The 20089-nt window shown below is 34.7% G+C and overlaps 1 protein-coding gene across 8 annotated transcripts in view; it reads right to left on the minus strand.

Annotated features, from left to right (window-relative positions):
- SCAF8 (SR-related CTD associated factor 8) overlaps positions 1-20089 on the minus strand; it is a 202828-nt gene that overhangs the window by 141778 nt on the left and 40961 nt on the right. For 7 of the 8 annotated variants that reach the window (XR_004820209.1, XM_027602346.2, XM_027602348.2 and 4 more), the window contains 7 exons: positions 15874-16035; positions 14555-14708; positions 13344-13474; positions 9589-9765; positions 8270-8349; positions 6439-6556; positions 34-165 (listed from right to left, as the gene is read on the minus strand). Coding sequence is in view for 7 of the 8 variants with exons in the window: in XM_027602346.2 (XP_027458147.1) it covers positions 34-165; positions 6439-6556; positions 8270-8349; positions 9589-9765; positions 13344-13474; positions 14555-14708; positions 15874-16035 (954 nt within the window). In the remaining variant the exon portion in view is untranslated. The remainder of the gene's footprint in view (positions 1-33; positions 166-6438; positions 6557-8269; positions 8350-9588; positions 9766-13343; positions 13475-14554; positions 14709-15873; positions 16036-20089) is intronic. The other variant, XM_027602349.2, reaches the window with a different exon arrangement.

Consider the following 20089-nt stretch of genomic DNA (forward strand, 5'->3'; position numbering starts at 1 on the left):
AATTTATGACCCAGAAAAACATTTACTTTTTACCTGTTGCTGAATATCTATAGAATCATCCAAATTCACTTCAGGTTCAAGGAAATGCTGTTGACTGCTCCCTTGTGATGGTGAGGCGGAATGCTCTGATCCAAATGTTCCCTCTTGACTATCCTGAGGGGTTGCCTATTGAGGATGTATACAAACACACAAACATTAAGACACCATGCATATTATTCAACAGAATTTAAACATACAAACTTCACGAAGTTTTAAAAAGGAGCCCAAAACATATAGAAATCCCATGTTAAATCATTTATAATCAACCTAAAATTACACTTCTGTACAAATCTAAGTTTACTTAAGAGCATGGGACACCTCCATAAAAGAAGACTGTAATAGAATGGTAAGATCAAGTAGGCCTTCAAACGAATTTTTAATTGTGGAAAATTTAAACATTATACTTTCAAGAATAAAGGGATTACATCATGAAAGATATATAATGGCACTAAGTTAAATGAATCTAGAATTTCAATGGTAATTAGCATTTTTGTAAAATGCTATAAATTAAAATGCTATAATACTTTTAATGTAAAAGTATTTTATATTAAAGAACTAAGTCATTCATTAATGTATAGAGGCAAAACAAAGCTCAAATATCATTATAAATTAACTGATCTAGCAAAACAGTTCTCAATTTGAGCCTTCCTCAACCTCCACCTCTAGAAATTAGCAAAATAGTATTAGGAAGTACTCTGAAATATGTAATACATTTCAGAAACTAATAAAAGTTAGGCAATGAAGACTAATTAAAGGAACATTTAACATTTTAATCTCCCCCCTCCTTTTTTGCTGGGACTAGATTTACAGCAACTGGATATAGTGACACTACTTAACATGATACTTACTAGTCTGAATCTGATTTAGCAATTACATATATTATGGTGTTAACTAAAAATGAGAAAACTAATTATGAAAAAGTCTCCCTACATAAACTTTTCTAAAACACCTTTGCAGGTGTTAAAGATTAATAATAGTTCCTGGTAGTATACAAGCTGGGTGCTACTGTAATAATTAACAGAGAAGATTAAGTAAAAAATACTATTCCCTTGCTACAAACTCTGTGATTGTGAACAAGTTACTTGAACTGTGAAATTCGGTCTCCCTATCTGTAAAAGGAGTACCAGCATAGTGACTACAGATAACAATATTGTATTATAAACTTCAAAGTTGTTAAGAAACTATATCTAACTGTTCCCACCACAAAAAAGTGATAGTTTTATGACATGACAGAGGTGTTAGCTTATTGCAATATATAATTGTATCAAATCACAATGTTGTACACCTTAGTTATATATTGTATCTCAGTAACATTTTTTTAAAAAATTCTTATTCTAATGAAATCTCATCTGAAAGAGAAAGCATAAAAATTTAGAGCCAAAAAGAGCATTTAAAGAACCATTCCAAGTTTCTCACTTCATGAAGGAACAGGTTCTCTAAGAACAAGTAACATTTTTAGAAATAAATGAAACTAAAGTAGAAAAGACCTCTTTGACACACCTATTACATGCCACAGTCTGGCCAAAACATCAGTAAGCAAGAACTCTTCCCGAACAAATCAAACAAACACGTTTTAATCCAAGTCCTGGCTTATGTCTTTGAAAGTATAGTAACAACAGAATTCTTAACACAGAAAGGGAATTTTCAGCTCCATCCTGAATCTATTTGGTCCTAAATTCAGTATGCATATATTCTTCACATATTTTTCTTCTCCATTTATCTTAAGCTTCATATTCCCCCATCCTTGTTTTTTACCCTTATTTTTCTATTTAATGGTTAACTCTTGGTATAACCACCAAGATCACTGCAACTAATTTTAGTTTTTGAGGTTCTTGTTTGAGTTTTACCCACTTGAAAAGACTATAATCTCATGACCTTTATTCTTTCTTAGAGGTCTTATGAAGAACAAAAGAGAAAATTTATTTTAAAATTTTATATGTATAATCATATGTATAGTCTATGGGTGTAACCATAATATTATTAACTAAAATCAGGTATAATCCCAAATCCAAGTCTTATGATATGGCTGCAATTAATGTATATTATGCAAATAAAAGCCACAGATACATCCAATTCAACTAAGGGACGCTGGGGTGGCACAGTCAGTTAAGTGACAGACTCTTGGTTTGTTCAGGTCATGATCTCAGTCAGGGTTGTGAGATGAGCCCCACTTTGGGTTCCACATAAGTGCAAAGTCGGCTTAGGACTTTCTCTCTCTCTCCCTCTGCTCCTCCCCACCCCCACCACCCATGCGCAGTCGCATGCACGGGCTCTTTCTCAAAAAAATAATTTAAAAAATAAAAATTCAACTAAAAATTATCCTATTATCTTGCAATTATAGCATTAGGTCCATTGGACCTTTTCTTGTATCTAAGACATGTTATGGGATCTTAAGAGGTCTTATTATCCTATATACTGAAACATTTTGCTATTTCATCATCCTAAGGATTATTGTTATTATCCATCAATTATTTCAAGAAAGACTAAAATAATACAAAAAAGAAAAAGCAATGTAACTGTCAAGAGGGGTGATTCAATAGTGAAATAAAATCATTATCATCCAGTTTTACTGCATTACCAAAAATACTGTATATTTCAAGAAGGTAAAAATGAGATTAGAGACACTCTCTTTGTAGTCTGCTTTTAAGCTTTCCTTAGAATATAGTTGAATATTTAGATTTTTTTCATTTCTGTACATAATGGCAAAGAGAAGAAAACTGACAGGAACATATTTCATAATTATTAAACAAAATAGAACATGAATACAAAGAAAGAGCATCATTCTAGACTCTAATGATGATGTTGAAGTTTAATATCTAAGTGAAGTATCAGACTATGAGTTTTCAGATGACCATATCCTAAATGTATTTCTCAAACTCCAAAACTGATGGCAGAAAAATGTGTCTCTAAGGACAAAAAGAGGGTCTTTTCATCCACTTAAGTCAGTTAATAGGAAGGACTTTATCTTGCAGTATTTTGCAAAAAGAACCTAGACTGTTCTATTTTGCTAAAAGAACATGCGATATTTGGGGCGCCTGGGTGGCTCAGTCGTTACGCGTCTGCCTTCAGCTCAGGTCATGATCCCAGGGTCCTGGGATCGAGCCCCGCATCGGGATCCCTGCTCTGCGGAAGCCTGCTTCTCCCTCTCCCACTCCCCCTGCTTGTGTTCCTGCTCTTGCTGTCAAATAAATAAATAAAATCTTTAAAAAAAAAAAAAAAAAGAACACGCGATATTTGAATTTAATTGACACAAAAAGGTTTGCTACATTTCAACTGTTACATTAAAATTGCTCATAAAGTATTTTCCCCTATCCCTTTTAGTCTCACTTCTCTAAACCATCTGTGAGAGGACTTCAAATATATTTTAAAAGGATCCACTGGGCCCAGGTGGCAAGACTGCTTTTTTGATATACTGGTATACATCCTTAGTATACGTTCTGGTATACACCTCTAGTTTCTTCAATGATGACCTCATGTAAAGCATCAATACTGAAAAAATAGAAGACAAGGATAACAGCAGCTAGCAGATACTTCTTTTGAAGGTGGATTAACACACTGTCACATTTTGATCAGTTATAGATCCATGTTCCTCCATTTTTCTGTGTAAGTGACAGGAAAGACTTTGTCAAAAGCCTTACTGAAATCCACACATGCTATGCTATAATCCTACAACTGCAGTACCATGAAATGCAATTTATGTGAGCTGAGACATCAAATCACTTAAAGCAACTCAGGGCTCTTAATATTATCACCCATCTTAGGTTTTATCATGTTCAATTCTACTCTTTCCATTATATTTTCCTATATAAAAAAAAATACTGAATCAAAGTAAGTTACATATGACAGCTCTTCATTATTAAGTGGCTGAATCTTCCATAACCTTTGTATTCCTAACATTCTTTTAAAAGCCCTTTTTATCAGTCTTACCATTTTCATTATCAGTATTTCATTTTGAGCTATAGCTTTCCTGACAGCTTTTGAATATCCTGATAAAACAATCACCAATATCATGAACTAGAACTTACTTCAGACAATGGCAATCATTCTCCACCAACATGACTATTACTCCCTTCACAATTCAGCCACTTCTTGGAAGTGCTGTGTTGTGTTTTCAGTGGTTTTCTATTGTTAGGGATACTAGATACAAACTCACATGCAGGTGTAGTCAGGACTGCAATGAGTAGGGTAGCACCAGAAATCCGTTTCCTTTCTCTTAGGACACCGTAAGAACTTCTAGGCGGCCATAATGAGCTTACTGGTAAACAAAAATGCTTCATTTTTCTGCATATTTCAGCCTATTTTCACCATATGAAAGCAACTGGTTTCGTAGAGCCAATTACACAATTTATTAAATTTAATGGTTACCCTGCTGATACACTTTCCAATTTGAAATCTGTCATAGGTTTTGAACACCATCTACCTGATGTATTAGAAAAGTTGCTTTTCTCTTACCACTCCTTCTTCAACACTCATTTCTGAACAACAAAAGCTTTTAACAGTATCTAATTCTTTCAAAGGATCTAATTACTGTATCCATTAAAATTTTGGAGATAATGTATTAACTAAGCCCAGAGCTCTATTTTTCTTTTGGTTGGTGAGATTCTTAAGACAGAATAACCCTGGAAAACGGAATGGGAAGAAATCAGACAGGGAGACAAACCATGAGAGACTCAATTATGGGAAAGAAACTGAGGGTTGCTGGAGGGGAGGTGGGTGGGAGGATGGGGTAACTGGGTGACAGGCATTAAGGAGGGCACGTGATGTGATGAGCACTGGGTGTTATATGTAACTGATGAATTACTGAACTCTGCATTTGAAACTAATGATGTACTATATGTTGGCTAATTTAAGTAACTTTTAAAAAGAAGAAAAAGAATAACATTCTCTCAAGTTTCTAGGAATTTTCACTTCAATAATTTGGTGTTAATTTTAAGAGTACTACACCTTGATTTTACTGCTCCTTCTGAACCTTCTGAAAGGAAACTGGAACTAAGACAAAACCACTACGCTTATAGACGGACAAATCTGCTGTTTGGATAAACTTTTCCATCACGACTGCCCCTTGCCTTTGTAACAGCTCTGTGACTTTTTTTATTACATTACTGACAACACGTTTCTTTTCTTTGATTTACAACTTGTGTTCTTCTTTAAACAACATCCAAATGTTCTACATTGTGCTCTATCTTTAAAGTTCCTGAATTCTCAGGCAGGTATTATCTGCCTGACATAATACTACACCTACTCCAACCACTTCTATCAGAATTATTCCTTCAAAACAAGGTCTAGAATTCCATTCTCATAATTCCAGGTATACGTTCCAACCTAGCAAATACCATTAATATCCATTTTATGTTTACTGTTTGATTTGAAAGGACAAGTTCAGACCCCAGCAGTGTCCAAGGTTAGTTATCCCTTTAAACTAAAGTAACTCTTCTCTCCTCTTTATTTCCAACTGTCCTTCACTTGTACCTCTATTACAGAACCTAGAATCCTGCCGTGTTCATACAGATATACATGTTCCATTAGAGGAGAGATTACTTGAGGCCAGACGCTTTTTTGTTCATCTGTGTATACATATCATTTGTCTAACAACACGTTGCTCATACTTTAAAAAGGTTTGTAGTGTTATTTTAGTGCCAGAAAGTTTTGCATATTAGGAAGAAGTGTGATTGGGGGGAATTTGAAAACACTCATATTCTAAACAATTTATATCTGTAAGTATTTCTCACATGGAGCAAAAACAGGCTTTGTGATGGATTAACCCTGCCTTTGCAACTTGACGTATTTTATCAATTCTAAGGTATGATCCTTCTTCACATATTATCATCCCTGTAATTTATTAAGGTTCTTTTAATTCCATAGGATGCTATACTTTTGAAGTGATTAAAAATTCTTAGCGGTACATAAAATAATGGTGTCTTAAGACTAATGATACATGATATTAGCTATATAGTTTTGCAATGGATGTTTAATTTCACTAAGGTACAATGGAAGTCAAAATGCTATCTCATAGCATTAAATGTAATCATGCCTCATAAACTTCCTGCCACACAGTAATAGCCTAATTAAAGGCAGCAATCTATTTTGCCATCATCATGATCAACCAAAGCAAAATCATCATGACCTTGCTTGATAGGGAACTGGGTGGAGAAAAGCATATGAAGTTTTAAGCTGTAATACTGAAACACCACCTCTGTCTTCTGTTCTCCACTGCTAGTATACCAAGCACATGTAGGTATCTAGAACACATTCTGATAACAGAAGAGACTATAAACTTTCTGAAAAGGCTGATCTTCCTAGAAGAAGAAAAACTGAAGAAAAATCACCATGCTTGAGAAACACCACTTTATAAAATGTAGATAGCAATAACTCTAAAGGCCACAAGATGGAGTTATAAACCTTTTGAGGCTGTTGCTGTTCTAGGAGTTGCTGTCTGAGATGTTCAAGGTTTTGCTGCTGTAGCTGTTCAGCTATCTGATGAAAAATGGAATTGTTCACAGATTCTGAAACATGAGAACTAGAAGGAAAAACAAGTAGAAACATACTTTAAAACCCAGTGAAGGTAATACAAAAATAACTGATTTTTCAACCTCCCCCATGCCAATTAAATGAAACATACTCTACTACAACGTTTACTTTTGAAATATTAACAGAAAATGGAATACCTCAGAACATTAATATGTTAAAACAGAAAGACACTCTCCAACAGTCTTTCAATAGATGGATAACATGTTAAAGATACTTTGATGGAAGATCTGTTATTATGATCTCACACTATTAAATACATATAAATTAGTATTTTTTACATTAGAGCACTTTAAGAAAATTTCAATGAAACATATAAAAACAGTTAAAAGTATTTAAACATTGTCACTTTAACTCCTTCTCTAACTATAAGATAGTGGGAGAAATGGTCTATCAATCAGTACATGTGAAATCTACAATTGTAATTGACCATAAACTTTACAAAACTAATCTGCTTTCTTTAGAAAAGCGTTCACATTATTAGGTATGTTAACAGAAACAGTACTTAGATAAGAGGAAATAACAATTTAACTATACTCTGGGAAATTCACACCTGGAATACACCTGGAATTCTGGGTGCCACAAGGTAAGACATGAACAAAAAAGAGGGCATCCCAAAAGGGGCAATCAGGATGGTGAGAAGTCTTGAAACAGTTGAAAAAAAGTGTACTTCATCTGGAGCAAATAAACCTAAGGGGAAGAATGATACCTAACTTCAAATATTGAAAGGCTATGTCTCAAAAGATAATGGAGCAAATTTGTTTCCTTGCTTCAGAACGCAAAACGGATCAGTGTGTAAAAAGTAAATCAAACAGGATTCAGTAATAAAGATTCTTTAACTTCTCATCATAGACAGCATTAAAACATTATAAAAATATCCTATCAGAACCATTAAAGGAGATAGAGTCTTACATTGTTCAGGACATTGATCTACTAGATCTCAAATGTTTCTCCTCTAATTGTATAATTCATAATCTGAAATATTAGATTTTTTCAGGTAAAATCTCTTTACCAAAAGGATGTATGTATTTTTATGTATTATATAAATGTATTTTGAGATATTATCCCAATATATAAAATAAACTCTGTTTGAAACAAGATTCCCAGAGGCATTCCCTCCATCCTCCATCCTCCACGCCCCCACTTTCCAACATCCTCTTCCCCACCGGTCCTTTCTCAAACCTACAAGAACCTAGAGCTGCACAGAACTGCTTGAGAAAAGAAAATCACTAATCTAAATAAAAATGTACAATCCATATCTTAAAAAAAACAAAATCCCTATAATCCCAATCTTTATTTGATTAGTCAGATATACTCCCAGAATTTGGCAGAATTCCTTGAAGTGGCCACTGACACTAGAAGCAAGCTTCTTTCCTATTATTTCAAATATTCTTACAATTGAATAAAATAATGCCTAATAAAGATATAGAAAATATCACAACTATATCAACATCTATCAATTCTCCTATAAAGAATTTTGATATATCCCAAATATTTGCAAAGATCTGAGAAAGGAGCCAAAATAAATAGGGAGGCAACAAGACGGCAACTCTACCATCCTTCTGTAATGTTAGAACTCAAGAGCCTGAAGTTATATCCCAACATATTCAAAGTATACCTGGCAGTTTAGACGGCAATGTCCCAACCAATGTTTATAATAATAATGGGGAAAACTTATGGTTATAAGAAAAACAACAATTCTTACAGTTGAGAAGCTGAAATTTCCTTTTTGGGTTCTTCACTATGCTCAGAATCTTCCCCAAAATCAAACCTATCCATCAACTTCTAAGTGAGGAAGGAAAAAAAGGAGAAAAAGACAAATTAAAAGCTGATTCACACAAAAAGAAGGTACAAATGCTATTCTGAATGTCAATGACATCCCATTAATTTACCTCTATCACATTAATACATACATGTTTTACATAATTTTGTTATATTATAATAAAGCATTTAATTTGAGTGAATATTTTAAAGTACTTTTGACATACACTGCTTTATATAACAAAACAAATCACAACACAGGAGAAACACTAATGCTCTATAGAAGAGAAGATTGGGATTAAAATAATTATTGTGGCTTGCCAACAGTAATAAAGCTTGATTAAAAAACATCTAGGACTATAATCAATGATCTATTCCTAGTACATTTCTCTTCTTAGGCTGCTCCATTGTCTCCCAAATGACCAATTTAAAGGTTTTTTATGTGGGTTAGCTATATATATATTTTTTTTTTTAAGTAGGCTCCATGCCCAGCCGGGAGTCCAATGCCAAGCTTGAACTCATGATCCTGAGATCAAGACCTGAGCTGAGATCAAGAGTTGGACGCTTAACTGACTGAGTCACCCAGGTGCCCCCTATGTGGTTTAGCTATTACATTTTCAGACTAAATTAAGCTGATAGCTAAAAAAGTCTAAAGTAATATAATACACCAGTATTTATTTTCCTAAAAAAATATAGTAGCAGAAACAAAAATAATATGGATAACACTTCCAAGGTATTTTAATAAGAACATTATAACAATAATTAATAAGAACATTGAGGTGATCACACAATAAATTATACATGAAAGATTTTCAACTTTAAAACCACTATCCTTTATACTTAGGCCTCAATTTATCATATTACAGTATAATGACAACTCTAGAGAAGTTTTCCTGTGAACTTTCACATTTTGAACAATTATAATTTTAGCAGGTTAAAATTTTAGAACATAGAACATCAAATATTTGTTAACATCCATAAAAGAAATTAGAAAATTCAGAAAATTATATTTGCCTCAATGGTGAATATACAATTTTACTGACCAGTTAGGAAAATATTCTAAATGTTACAAGTGGAATTTTAAAGTTACTTAAGTTTCTTCAGAAATCTGTAAACCTTTAGTAAAATTCATAATATATTACATAGTACAGTGCATACTGTAAATAACAGTTCTATAATAAAATATAATTTACAGAATCAGAATCCACATGATAGCATATAGACTTCAATACTTCTTATAGAACAAATCTGCTAACTTTCTACCTTGTTGAAAGCCACTCCCTGTTCCAAGGGGTTCAGGGTGTTGGCTGCGGCAGCTGCAGCCGTGAGCTGTGCTGTGAGAGCCTGCAACTGCACAACAAGACCAGCGTCCAGGGCCTGCAGGATAGAAGGCTGAGGCTTCTGCTGTTGTAGTTGTAAAGTTTGTATTAACTGCTGAAGCTGGAGGGGGGAAAAAAGGAAAATTATTACAAACAGATGCTGGGTTTTATCTGTAAGAATGCCCATCTTTTAGTCAATAAGATTCATTGTTGGAGATCAAGAGAAAATAGACACTAACTCAAAACAAGATAATTTTTTTAAAAAATGTTTTTTTGGGTGTGCCATATATAACAGTCCTTAATAAATCTGTCTTGCTTCTGGAAAGCCAGAGAACTTTAAGCCAAATAAAGTGGTCATACTATGACAGATAAAGAACTCATCACATACAGACTGATTTTTTTCACTAAGCTTTTCTTTTAAAAATTTTATTTACTTATTTATTTATTTAGAGCATGCAGGTATGAGCGGGGAGTGGGGCAAAGGAGAGAGAATTCCAAGCAGGATGCACACCAAGCGTGGAACCCGAAGCAGGGCTCCTGAGAGGGGGTTCCACATGGGGCTTGATCCCCCGACCCGGAGCCAAAATCAAGAGTTGGAAGCTCAACTGACTGAGCCATCCAGGTGCCCCTTCACTAAGCTTTTCATTCCTTCAATTAACTCTTTAATCTCCATAAAAAAAAAAAAACAAGCACTGACAACAACTGCTTTTGCTATCTTTCAGATTTACCATCGGATAACACATTTCCTGAAAGCGGGAAAGCAAATAAGAAATTTGTCTCTTGGAGCAGTCTGAAACTAAGGAAATTAAAGGTGAATAATGCCAACAAGAGCTGAAATCAAATCCTTACTCCCTCTATTCATCTATCCTCTTAAAAAGCAGAAACAACAGTAAGATCCTGAAGATACTGCAGAGTTAAGTAAACCCTATGTTTATGTACGTCTTAGAAGTAATTAATACTTTCCTAATCAACTTCTGAGTTGAATCTGAGTATTATCAATTTAGAAAAGAGACAAGACACGTGTACTGTTTAAGGGAAGATTAACTTATAGTGGGAGAAGGTCCAAGATGAAAGTAATTTCATGCCTATCTAAAACAGCTACATTAAGAAACAAACTAGTCATTTGGCGATCAAACCGTAACTACAAACTACTGATGTGAGAGCAAAGAAAATTATACCAAAATATATGATAGCTTAGTTACTGCACGGAGGAAGCTCCAGAACAGACAGGATGGAGGGAGAGGAAGAAGGGGCAGAGGGGAAAAGAGAGAAGGGGGTTAATACCATATTTTCTCCTGTACACATTTTAACTACTCCTTTTGATGTCGTATTTTTCCAGCCAGTGTTACTGTTTCAGTCAGGTTCGACCAGTGCAGCACCCTACTTTTCCTTCTACTCTCGACTTAATATTCTATCAATTACTGTGTCTTCTTAACTCTCTTTGCACTATTTCTTCTGGAAAAATCCCTTCTCCTGTCAAAAGTATTTATTCTAGTAAGTATCTTTTAAAATGAAAACATTTGCTTTATGAATTATTTTCAAAATATCATTATCACAAGACAAAATTAGTAATCTGATAATTTTATCTAATATCCAATTCAGTTTCCCAATTGTCCCCCAAAATGGAGAAACTGGATCTAATCTAAGGCTATAACTGAATTAGGTTTTACATGTTTAAAACTCTATAATAGTCTTTTTTTTTTTTTTTTTTGGAGACTGTCCTTTTAGAGAGTCTGCAACCCTACTATTTTTCACATATGTTACTTCCCTTCTTTTACCATTGTTACCAAAATGAAGATACTTCCTAGCTCTAGGCTTCTTGCCTCTCCCATCCACTAAAGTACTGTTCAGATCAGTGACTTCAACATGAAAAAATTCCCCACTGTTTACCATATGAACTCTTTTTCAGCCCACCATTTGTCTTTTGAAACCAGGTCCACACTTAGTCAACTGTGTCATCATTAACTTACATGCACAGGCCATCTGACCCTCCAGACATCTCAACTCTGAAAGATCTTTGCATACCCAACACTGTTACGCCTCCATATACTATTCACTCATTCTACAAAAATGTACCAAACATCTGCTACAACCTAAACACAGGAGACACAGCAGTGAACAGAACAGATGAAAAAAATTCTCATCCTTGTAGAGCATACATTCTGGTGGAAAGAGACAGAGAATAAATAAAATAAATCAATTATATAATGTAACAGAAAGAAAGTAGGGTGATAGGAAAAAGCATAGGGGATGAAAGAATGCACAGTTTTAAATCCCTTTTTGAAGGCCTTATTGAAGTGACATTTAAACAAAAACTCACAGGTGGATGAAACCTCATGAATATTTGGAAAAAGAGTTTGAGGGGAGTGGGGGACTTATTGCACAGATCCCAATTAATCTGTGTTTTAAAGGACAGGTAAGAAAAGGCAATGTGAAGAATGGGCTATCCTCAAACCCTACCATGAGTAGTTCCATTTCTCGTCTCACTTCCAATGGCACTTCCTCAAAAACACCTTCTCTGGGCGACCCTCTCTAATTCTGACCCCTCCTCCCAAACCCAGTCACTCTAAAAATTTATCCTGTTTTAAGTCATGTATCACTATCTAAATAAAGTTTTATACTTTTTATTATTTGTCTCCCCTAACATAGAAAGACATCTTCCCTAACAGAGAAGACATCCCTGGTCTTGCTACTGGAGTAACAATAGCACTTAATGTGGATGGAACTGGAGGGTGTTATGCTGAGTGAAATAAGTCAATCAGAGAAAGACATGTATCATATGACCTCACTGATATGAGGAATTCTTAATCTCAGGAACAAACTGAGTGTTGCTGGAGTGGGGGTGGGGAGGGAGGGTTGGGGTGGCTGGGTGATAGACATTGGGGAGGGTATGTGCTATGGTGAGCACTGTGAATTGTGCAAGACTGTTGAATCACAGATCTGTACCTCTGGAACAAATAATGCAATATATGTTAAGAAAAAAAAAAGAAGAGGATAGCAGGAGGGGAAGAATGAAGGGGGGGAAATTGGAGGGGGAGATGAACCATGAGAGACGATGGACTCTGAAAAACAAACTGAGGGTTCTAGAGGGGAGGGGGTGGGCAGTCGGGTTAGCCTGGTGATGGGTATTAAGGAGGGCACGTTCTGCGTGGAGCACTGGGTGTTATGCACAAACAATGAATCATGGAACACTACATCAAAAACTAATGATGTAGGGGCGCCTGAGTGGCTCAGTCGTTAAGCGTCTGCCTGCAGCTCAGGTCATGTTCCCAGGGTCCTGGGATCGAGCCCCGCGTCAGGCTCCCTGCTCCACGGGAAGCCTGCTTCTCCCTCTCCCACTCCCCCTGCTTGTGTTCCCTGTCTTGCTGTGTCTCTCTCTGTCAAATAAATAAAATCTTAAAAAAAAAAATGATGTAATGTATGTTGATTAACATAACAATAAAAAATAAATAAATAAAACAAGAGCACTTAATAATGTTTTGCACAAACTATGTGCTAAGTCAGTATTTTGGTATAAAACAGTGCATAAAATGATGCCTTACTAAATGAAAAAGCAAGCAAGTTACAGAGTAGTATCTATAGTGTGATCTCATTTTTACAGAAATAACACATACTCTTTAGGTGGTACATTGTAAAATAATACATTAGGAAAATAATGAGTTCTAAATCATTGTTGATTTAACTAAAAAAACTGCTCACCTGTTGGCCTTGAGGACTTTGTAAGATTTGAGCTACTGCTGCAAGTGTATCTGTGTTTGTTATCTGAGATACCCACGGATCCGGCAGACCCTGGACCACATTGGCTGGAGTAACAGGTGTCACAGGAGTTCCTTTTAAAAAAAAGACATCACACCCACCCAAATAAACATGTAAGTAAATAAATAAGACTTGGAAAGGTAGAGAGATTTGCTTTGTCACTTTTATAAAATATATACAAACTTAAATAAATGTTTTTATTTTATTGTCTAATTACAGAATTAGGTAGACTGAAAAAAAAATACAAAAGGATCTGTCCATACTTGTCCTCATTAAGCTAGTACTAACTTTAAAAGAAGACTACACTACTGGGGCGCCTGGGTGGCTCAGTTGGTTAAGCGACTGCCTTCGGCTCAGGTCATGATCCTGGAGTCCCGGGATCGAGTCCCGCATCGGGCTCCCTGCTCAGCGGGGAGTCGGCTTCTCCCTCTGACCCTCCCCCTCTTCATGTGCTCTCTCTCTATCTCATTCTCTCTCTCAAATAAATAAATAAAATCTTTAAAAAAAAAAAGACTATACTACTTAGAAATCATTATAAATCTTATTACAGAAGAAAATTCTATGACATGAGGGAATATTCAAAATATAATTGAAAAATTATAAAATAGTATGTTCAATATAAAACTATTTTTGTTTAAAAATGGATGTGTATATGTACAGACACACACACACCAAAAACTAAATATATACCAAATGTAAATTCCTGAACTATTATAAATTTTTAAAATGACATTTAAATATACTTTAAAAAACAAGATTTTGAGATTATTACTAAAGCATTCTTGGCTTCATTAGATAATTTTTTCAGGGTTCCTTATAAATATTAAGCTCCCCTGCTATACTACAAGTTGATTTACATGAAAATTTATGGATAGCCTACATCAGGAACACTTAATTGACAAAACAATTTCCCAAAGTTCACTATATTTATGCTTCTAGGGATTTAAAAAATTCAGATTTTTAATTTTTAGAAAAGAATTATACACAAATATAAATTCTGAGTCTGTTTTTCCTTCGAATTACATTTCCTTTCAATTACTTAATGCTAGATAAGTTCTCTTGCACTGTTAAAATTGTTACTTTATAAATGAATAATCACCTGGGGAAAAAAAAGTAGAATATTTAGAAAACAAATCTCTATCAAGGTAACATACCTGGGGTGTTGCTCATAGCAGTAGTAGTACTGGCCAAAACAGGTGTGACAACTGGGGGAGGAATCCCTGCTGCCATATCCAAAAGAGGCTGAATAATCTCACTCTTAAACACATTATTCTTCTGCCATAAATTTAATACTCTCACTATTTTACTCTGGAGGAAAAAAGAAAAATGACATTTTGATTTTCTGCTTTCAAAACTTAGCACAGTCATTTCACAGAGACTATTCGAACAGTGGATGGGAAGGATGGATTAAAATACTTCTGTAATACTTTCTGCCCCTGAAATCATGTTTCTGTAATTTTGATTTGCTAATCTTAACACACTTGAAAAAAAAAAGTTCATTTTGAGAGATGTACAAGGTAAATGAAAGCTACATTTAGTAGAAGGCAGGAATGACAACTCAGTTTCAGCTTCTATGGGAAGTCTAATGAGATCGATGGTTACGGTCGCCTGGAGACTGTATTAACGCTGTTGAAGTGATCAGGATTTATCTCAGCACCAAAGCTGTATTTTACAGGTAATTTTGCCTTCATGTTTTAAACAAATAACAAACTTTAAGACAAAGTCCTTATCTAATGTGATCTTTTAAAAATTTAATGTTGCAACCAACCCTATTAGAAGAGTAATCTAAATTTCCAAATCAGTATCCCAAAATATGTAAACTTCTAATACCTTTGAACACATATAAAGAACCCCTTTTTACTCTTTCTCAGGGTCCAAAGCCTTCTTTTTATGTGGTACAGAATATTTATTCATTCAGATCTAAAAAACTTAGTAGTGTGGTTTCCAGTACTAATAAAACTTTACCAAAATAAAAGAATTTTAAAATGCAGTTATTTTCTATTAACTGCTTAGCAAATCCATTTTTCATAGACACTAAATAGGTAAATATCAGGTCAAATAATCAAAACATTAAATTAGTTGTGTGTGAGAATAAATATGCTTTCAGTGTAATTCCAAAAGCTTATTATAGCCAGTTTCTTTAACACCAATTGCTTCAATAAGTTAAAAAAATAGCCAAATCAACTACATCTCTCCACTTTTGTTTAAGATGCTAAGAATTTCAGAATGTGGAGAGTGTAATAACTAAATATTCAAATTCAGAATTACTAGGAGTACAGGGTAACATAAAATCATAGTTAAGATAGAGTCTCATTAGACCAAAGGGTAATGTATCGACTTAAAAAAAAAATTCCTCATATCAGTGAGATGATACTTGTCTTTCTCTGATAAAGACTGATGAATCACAGACCTGTACCCCTGAAACAAATAATACATTGTATGTTAATTAAAAAAAAAAAAAAAGGCAGCATACCTTGTCATCCCCAGGGCAACGATATAAATTCTGGAAAGTGCTAATGATGTTATTACTAAATCTGGGTGCAAACACATCCTTTTCTTGACCAAACTGATGTCGAGATTGTCGTACAATGGAGTCAATAACATAAAGTCCTGGTACCTTGTATTCTGGTTTACACTGATGGAAAAAAGAATAGGAAGGGAAGGAATGAGAAGGTAGCATTCATTATAAATCCTATACAAATACAGAAACAATGCTTATGTAGACGTAATGAATGTTCAGACATTGACTATTCCACACCATCTGTCTCTGGAGTGGCATTTTAATCTACACTGGCTACTCCATTCACCCAGTTCAACTGCCAATCACATAAGTTCCAAAACTGTACTGCATAACTGGCTTGAATGGCAAAAGCCAAAAGGATAAATAAGGTACTGTTGTAACAAAAAAAATTTTTTGTTTAATGACTTTGAAAAGCCACATGGAAGGAAGCAGCAAATTCAGGAAAGAGCTCTAGAGAATGCATTGCCAACATACATTAGACTTCATCTAAAATCCATATAAAAGGGTTTCTGAACTAATGAAGGAACACTATAACATTCTAAATACACGGAGCCCGAAGTTTCAAAAGTTTTCTCAAATACCACACCTATAATAAAGACACAACCATTATGATTCCAGTAATCTATCCTAGTTTTTAGCTACTCCACTGATAAATGTTTCTCAACCTTCTTATCCACCACCCAAATTGAGGAAAATGTTTCCTACTTTCTTGCCACAAGCTTTTCTTCTGGTTAGGTGAGCACAATGAAGAATCCTTTTAGTATCAAGGTTACTGCTCCTGGTTTGTCACCATATCCAGAAGCATAAGAAAACCTGCTTTCCAAGCTTATACTAATTAACATGGAATTATGGCTGCAAAAAGCAGCTTCAATTTTTGCGTGTAATTAGGTAAGTATCTCACCCAAAATAATTTCCTGGAAATCACATATGGCATGTAAATTACATTCTTGAAAAATCCTTGGAAACCCGAGTACCAGTGAGAAAAGGATCCTCAATCTACCCCTAACACACACATACGTTTCTAATGGCATTTTCAGCTGAGACAATGAGTGATTTTATTCTGCAAAAATACAAGATGATGCTTCATCTATGACGCTTCATCTGTTCCCTCAAATACTTTTTAAGACTCTTATCCTTAGATTCTTACTTAGTCAAGAAAATGAAAAGACCTTTATTATCAATTCACAAGTATCTATTGAAACATTCTGACTATTGAGACATAAGAGGGCAATAGGGTCGGTGTCTGGATACTGAAGTTTAAAGTTTAACCTACGTAAAGGTTAAAAACATCTGCTCTGTTGAAAGTTACAGTTTTTGAAAGCCTGAAATAGTTTTCCCTCATGTTCCCAAAACATTTAGCATATTCATCCTTCAGTTCATGTATCTGGCCAAAGGCTATTTTCCCCTTTGACTACCATACATTCAAAGAAATATCAACCTAGCTGAGCAAATAATGTATCTCAATAAAGAAAACTTAAAATTTAATGAAAAGCAGGACATCCACTTTGTTAAAATTTATCTATTCCCTAATGCCACAAACACAGATAAGTGATTAATAATTACTGATTAACTTGATTTATTGGCATCTTAATTTTGCTAAACACAAAAAAATCTGATATACATTATTTCATATAAATGATTATCTTGAGAGTGAGACTGAATACAATTTATAAGTTGCTTGTAAGAGCTTTAAAAATTAATACTGAGAGGTGCCTGGGTGGCGCAGTCGGTTAAATGTCCAACTCTTGATTTCAGCTCAGGCTGTGATCTCAGGGTCCTGAGATTGAGCCCATGTCAGGTTCTGCACTCGGCAGGGAGTCTGCTTGAGATTCTCTCTCCCTTTCCCTCTGCCCCTCCCCCCGCTTGTGCTTTCTCTCTCTCAATCTTTTAAAAAATTAATACTGAATGGTTAAGTAATGAATGTACTAAATATAAAAAAAACACATCTTTTTCGCTGATTTATAACAAAAACTCAGGTTACAGACTCACAACACAGAAGAATCTGAGTGCACAAGATAATAAATGGACCTTTGGGGCCTACTGTAAGATCCCAAAGCTTCAAACATATTAGCAGTTTAGAGGTAAACTATAAGGCCTAAGGAAAAAGGAAAAAACATTTCTTCATCCACAGTATTTTTATATATACCATTAAGATGCCGTAGAACAGATTTTCCCTCACTTGTAGATTAGGCATTTTTGCCACAAAAATGGCAAAAAAAAAAAAAAAATCTTAAGTATGACTTAATGTTTTAAAATAACTTAATAATAATTGGTAAACTTAGCTAAGTCACCAACTAGAAACCTAAGGAAACATTACAACCAAAAACCTGAAATGCTTTTTCAATTTCCTCTTCAAGTTCTATCAGTACTGAAAACACAAGAACTCCTAAGACTTTCCACTGGTATGAGGAATTTTTACTCTATAACTAATAATAATAAAGTCATGTCATATTAAGTTTTCAGTTATATCATCTTCAAACTACATTCTAGTAATTTCCATTTCTTCTGCTGCAGAAATAGGAGAAAGGCAATAACATAGGGAGAATGCACCTTTAAACATATCACATGATTTTCGTTCTAATGTTATTCAAGCTGTTATGTGAATACCATTAGAAGTCAAGAGTTTTTTGCCAAAAAAACTCTCTAGGTGACTTGGACCACACACTTTGCAATATATAAACACACCTTATATAATGATTCTATTATTAGAATTCGTGCTACCACTTTCAGCTCTAAAAGTTAACATTAAGGACACTTGGGTGGCTTGGTTAGTTGGGCGTCCAACTCTTGATTTCAGCTCAGGTCATGATCTCAGGGTTGTGAGACAGAGCTCCACGGGGCTCAGCGCTGGGCATGGAGCCTGCTTAAGATTCTCCTTCTCCCTCTCCTTCTGCCCCTCACCCTGCTCACACACTCTCGAGTGCTTGTTCTCTCTCTCACTCAAAAAATAAAAAAATAAAAGTTAACATTAAAGGAAGCAAAGCTAGAATGGTAAATACAGGAGCATGTGGCTATACTTGCAAAGCACTGAATGATACTGACAATAGCATTTAAGGTATACGGGACGAAGAGCTGATCTAAAATATCCCAGAGCAGAATTTATTAAAAAGTACATAAGGAAAGTGAGAATCTGAAAATTTACTGTTTTCAAACTATCTGTGGCCAACTGCCCAAATCTTTGTGTACCCCACACCAGAGGCGAGAAGCTAGAGTAATCTTTCAAGCAATTTTCCTGGCCTATGGGAAATCGTCTTATTATCTTTTCATTTATTACTATCATTCCTCTATACATCTTTCATGCTAAACACAGACTCACAAATAACATATTATCAAACTGCTGCCATATTTCTCCTCTCCTTGCACTATTTGTCTATGATGGGTGAAGGAAAAGTATAGCCAAGCTAATATGTGGTGTTCTGGGGCTAGAGGATACCCAACATTACAAGTCAACATCATTAAATAATACCGCACATTTTTCTTAGATCTTTCAATTGACCATATATAATGTACATGACAAATGGACTTTTTCATAAATTTGTTGAAACAGTATTTCTACTATAAACAGTACTCTAATTCAGTGATTTTACAAACTGGGTTCCACAGAAACAAAGCATCTATGCAAGGGTGTCAAGGGCTATGGGGCAGAAAACAAAATAGGTGGAGTGGGCTTCTGGTTCCCTACCATAACCACTACTGCAACATTTTTACTTGTGTTTTATGTCTCCCCTTTCCCCCATATTAAAGTTCCAGTAAGAATAGGAAAGAAGAAAAAAAAAGGTTTCTTCTGGTATTAAAAAAATTATATACAATCTGGAACCTCATCAAAACCAAAAAAAAATCTTTGTTCTGTAAGACCTTGGATCTTGTGTTAAGAGAATGAAAGGACAAGCTACCAACTAAAAAGAACTTACATCTAGAATATTCTTCAGAACTCTGAAAACTTGACAGTAAAAAACCATCTAATCAGAAAATGGACAAAAACATGAAGAGATATTTCACTGAAAATGCCAAATAAGCATGTGAAAATATGTTCAACATGATCAACCATTAGGTAAATGCAAATTAAACCACAATGAGACACCACTATACATTCATCAGAATAGCTAAAATAAAAAATAGTGGTAACACCAAATGATGGCAAGAATGTGGAAACTGGATCAATCATACA

This window comes from Zalophus californianus, chromosome 7, assembly GCF_009762305.2.
Source record: "Zalophus californianus isolate mZalCal1 chromosome 7, mZalCal1.pri.v2, whole genome shotgun sequence".
NCBI classification, from domain to species: domain Eukaryota; kingdom Metazoa; phylum Chordata; class Mammalia; order Carnivora; family Otariidae; genus Zalophus; species Zalophus californianus.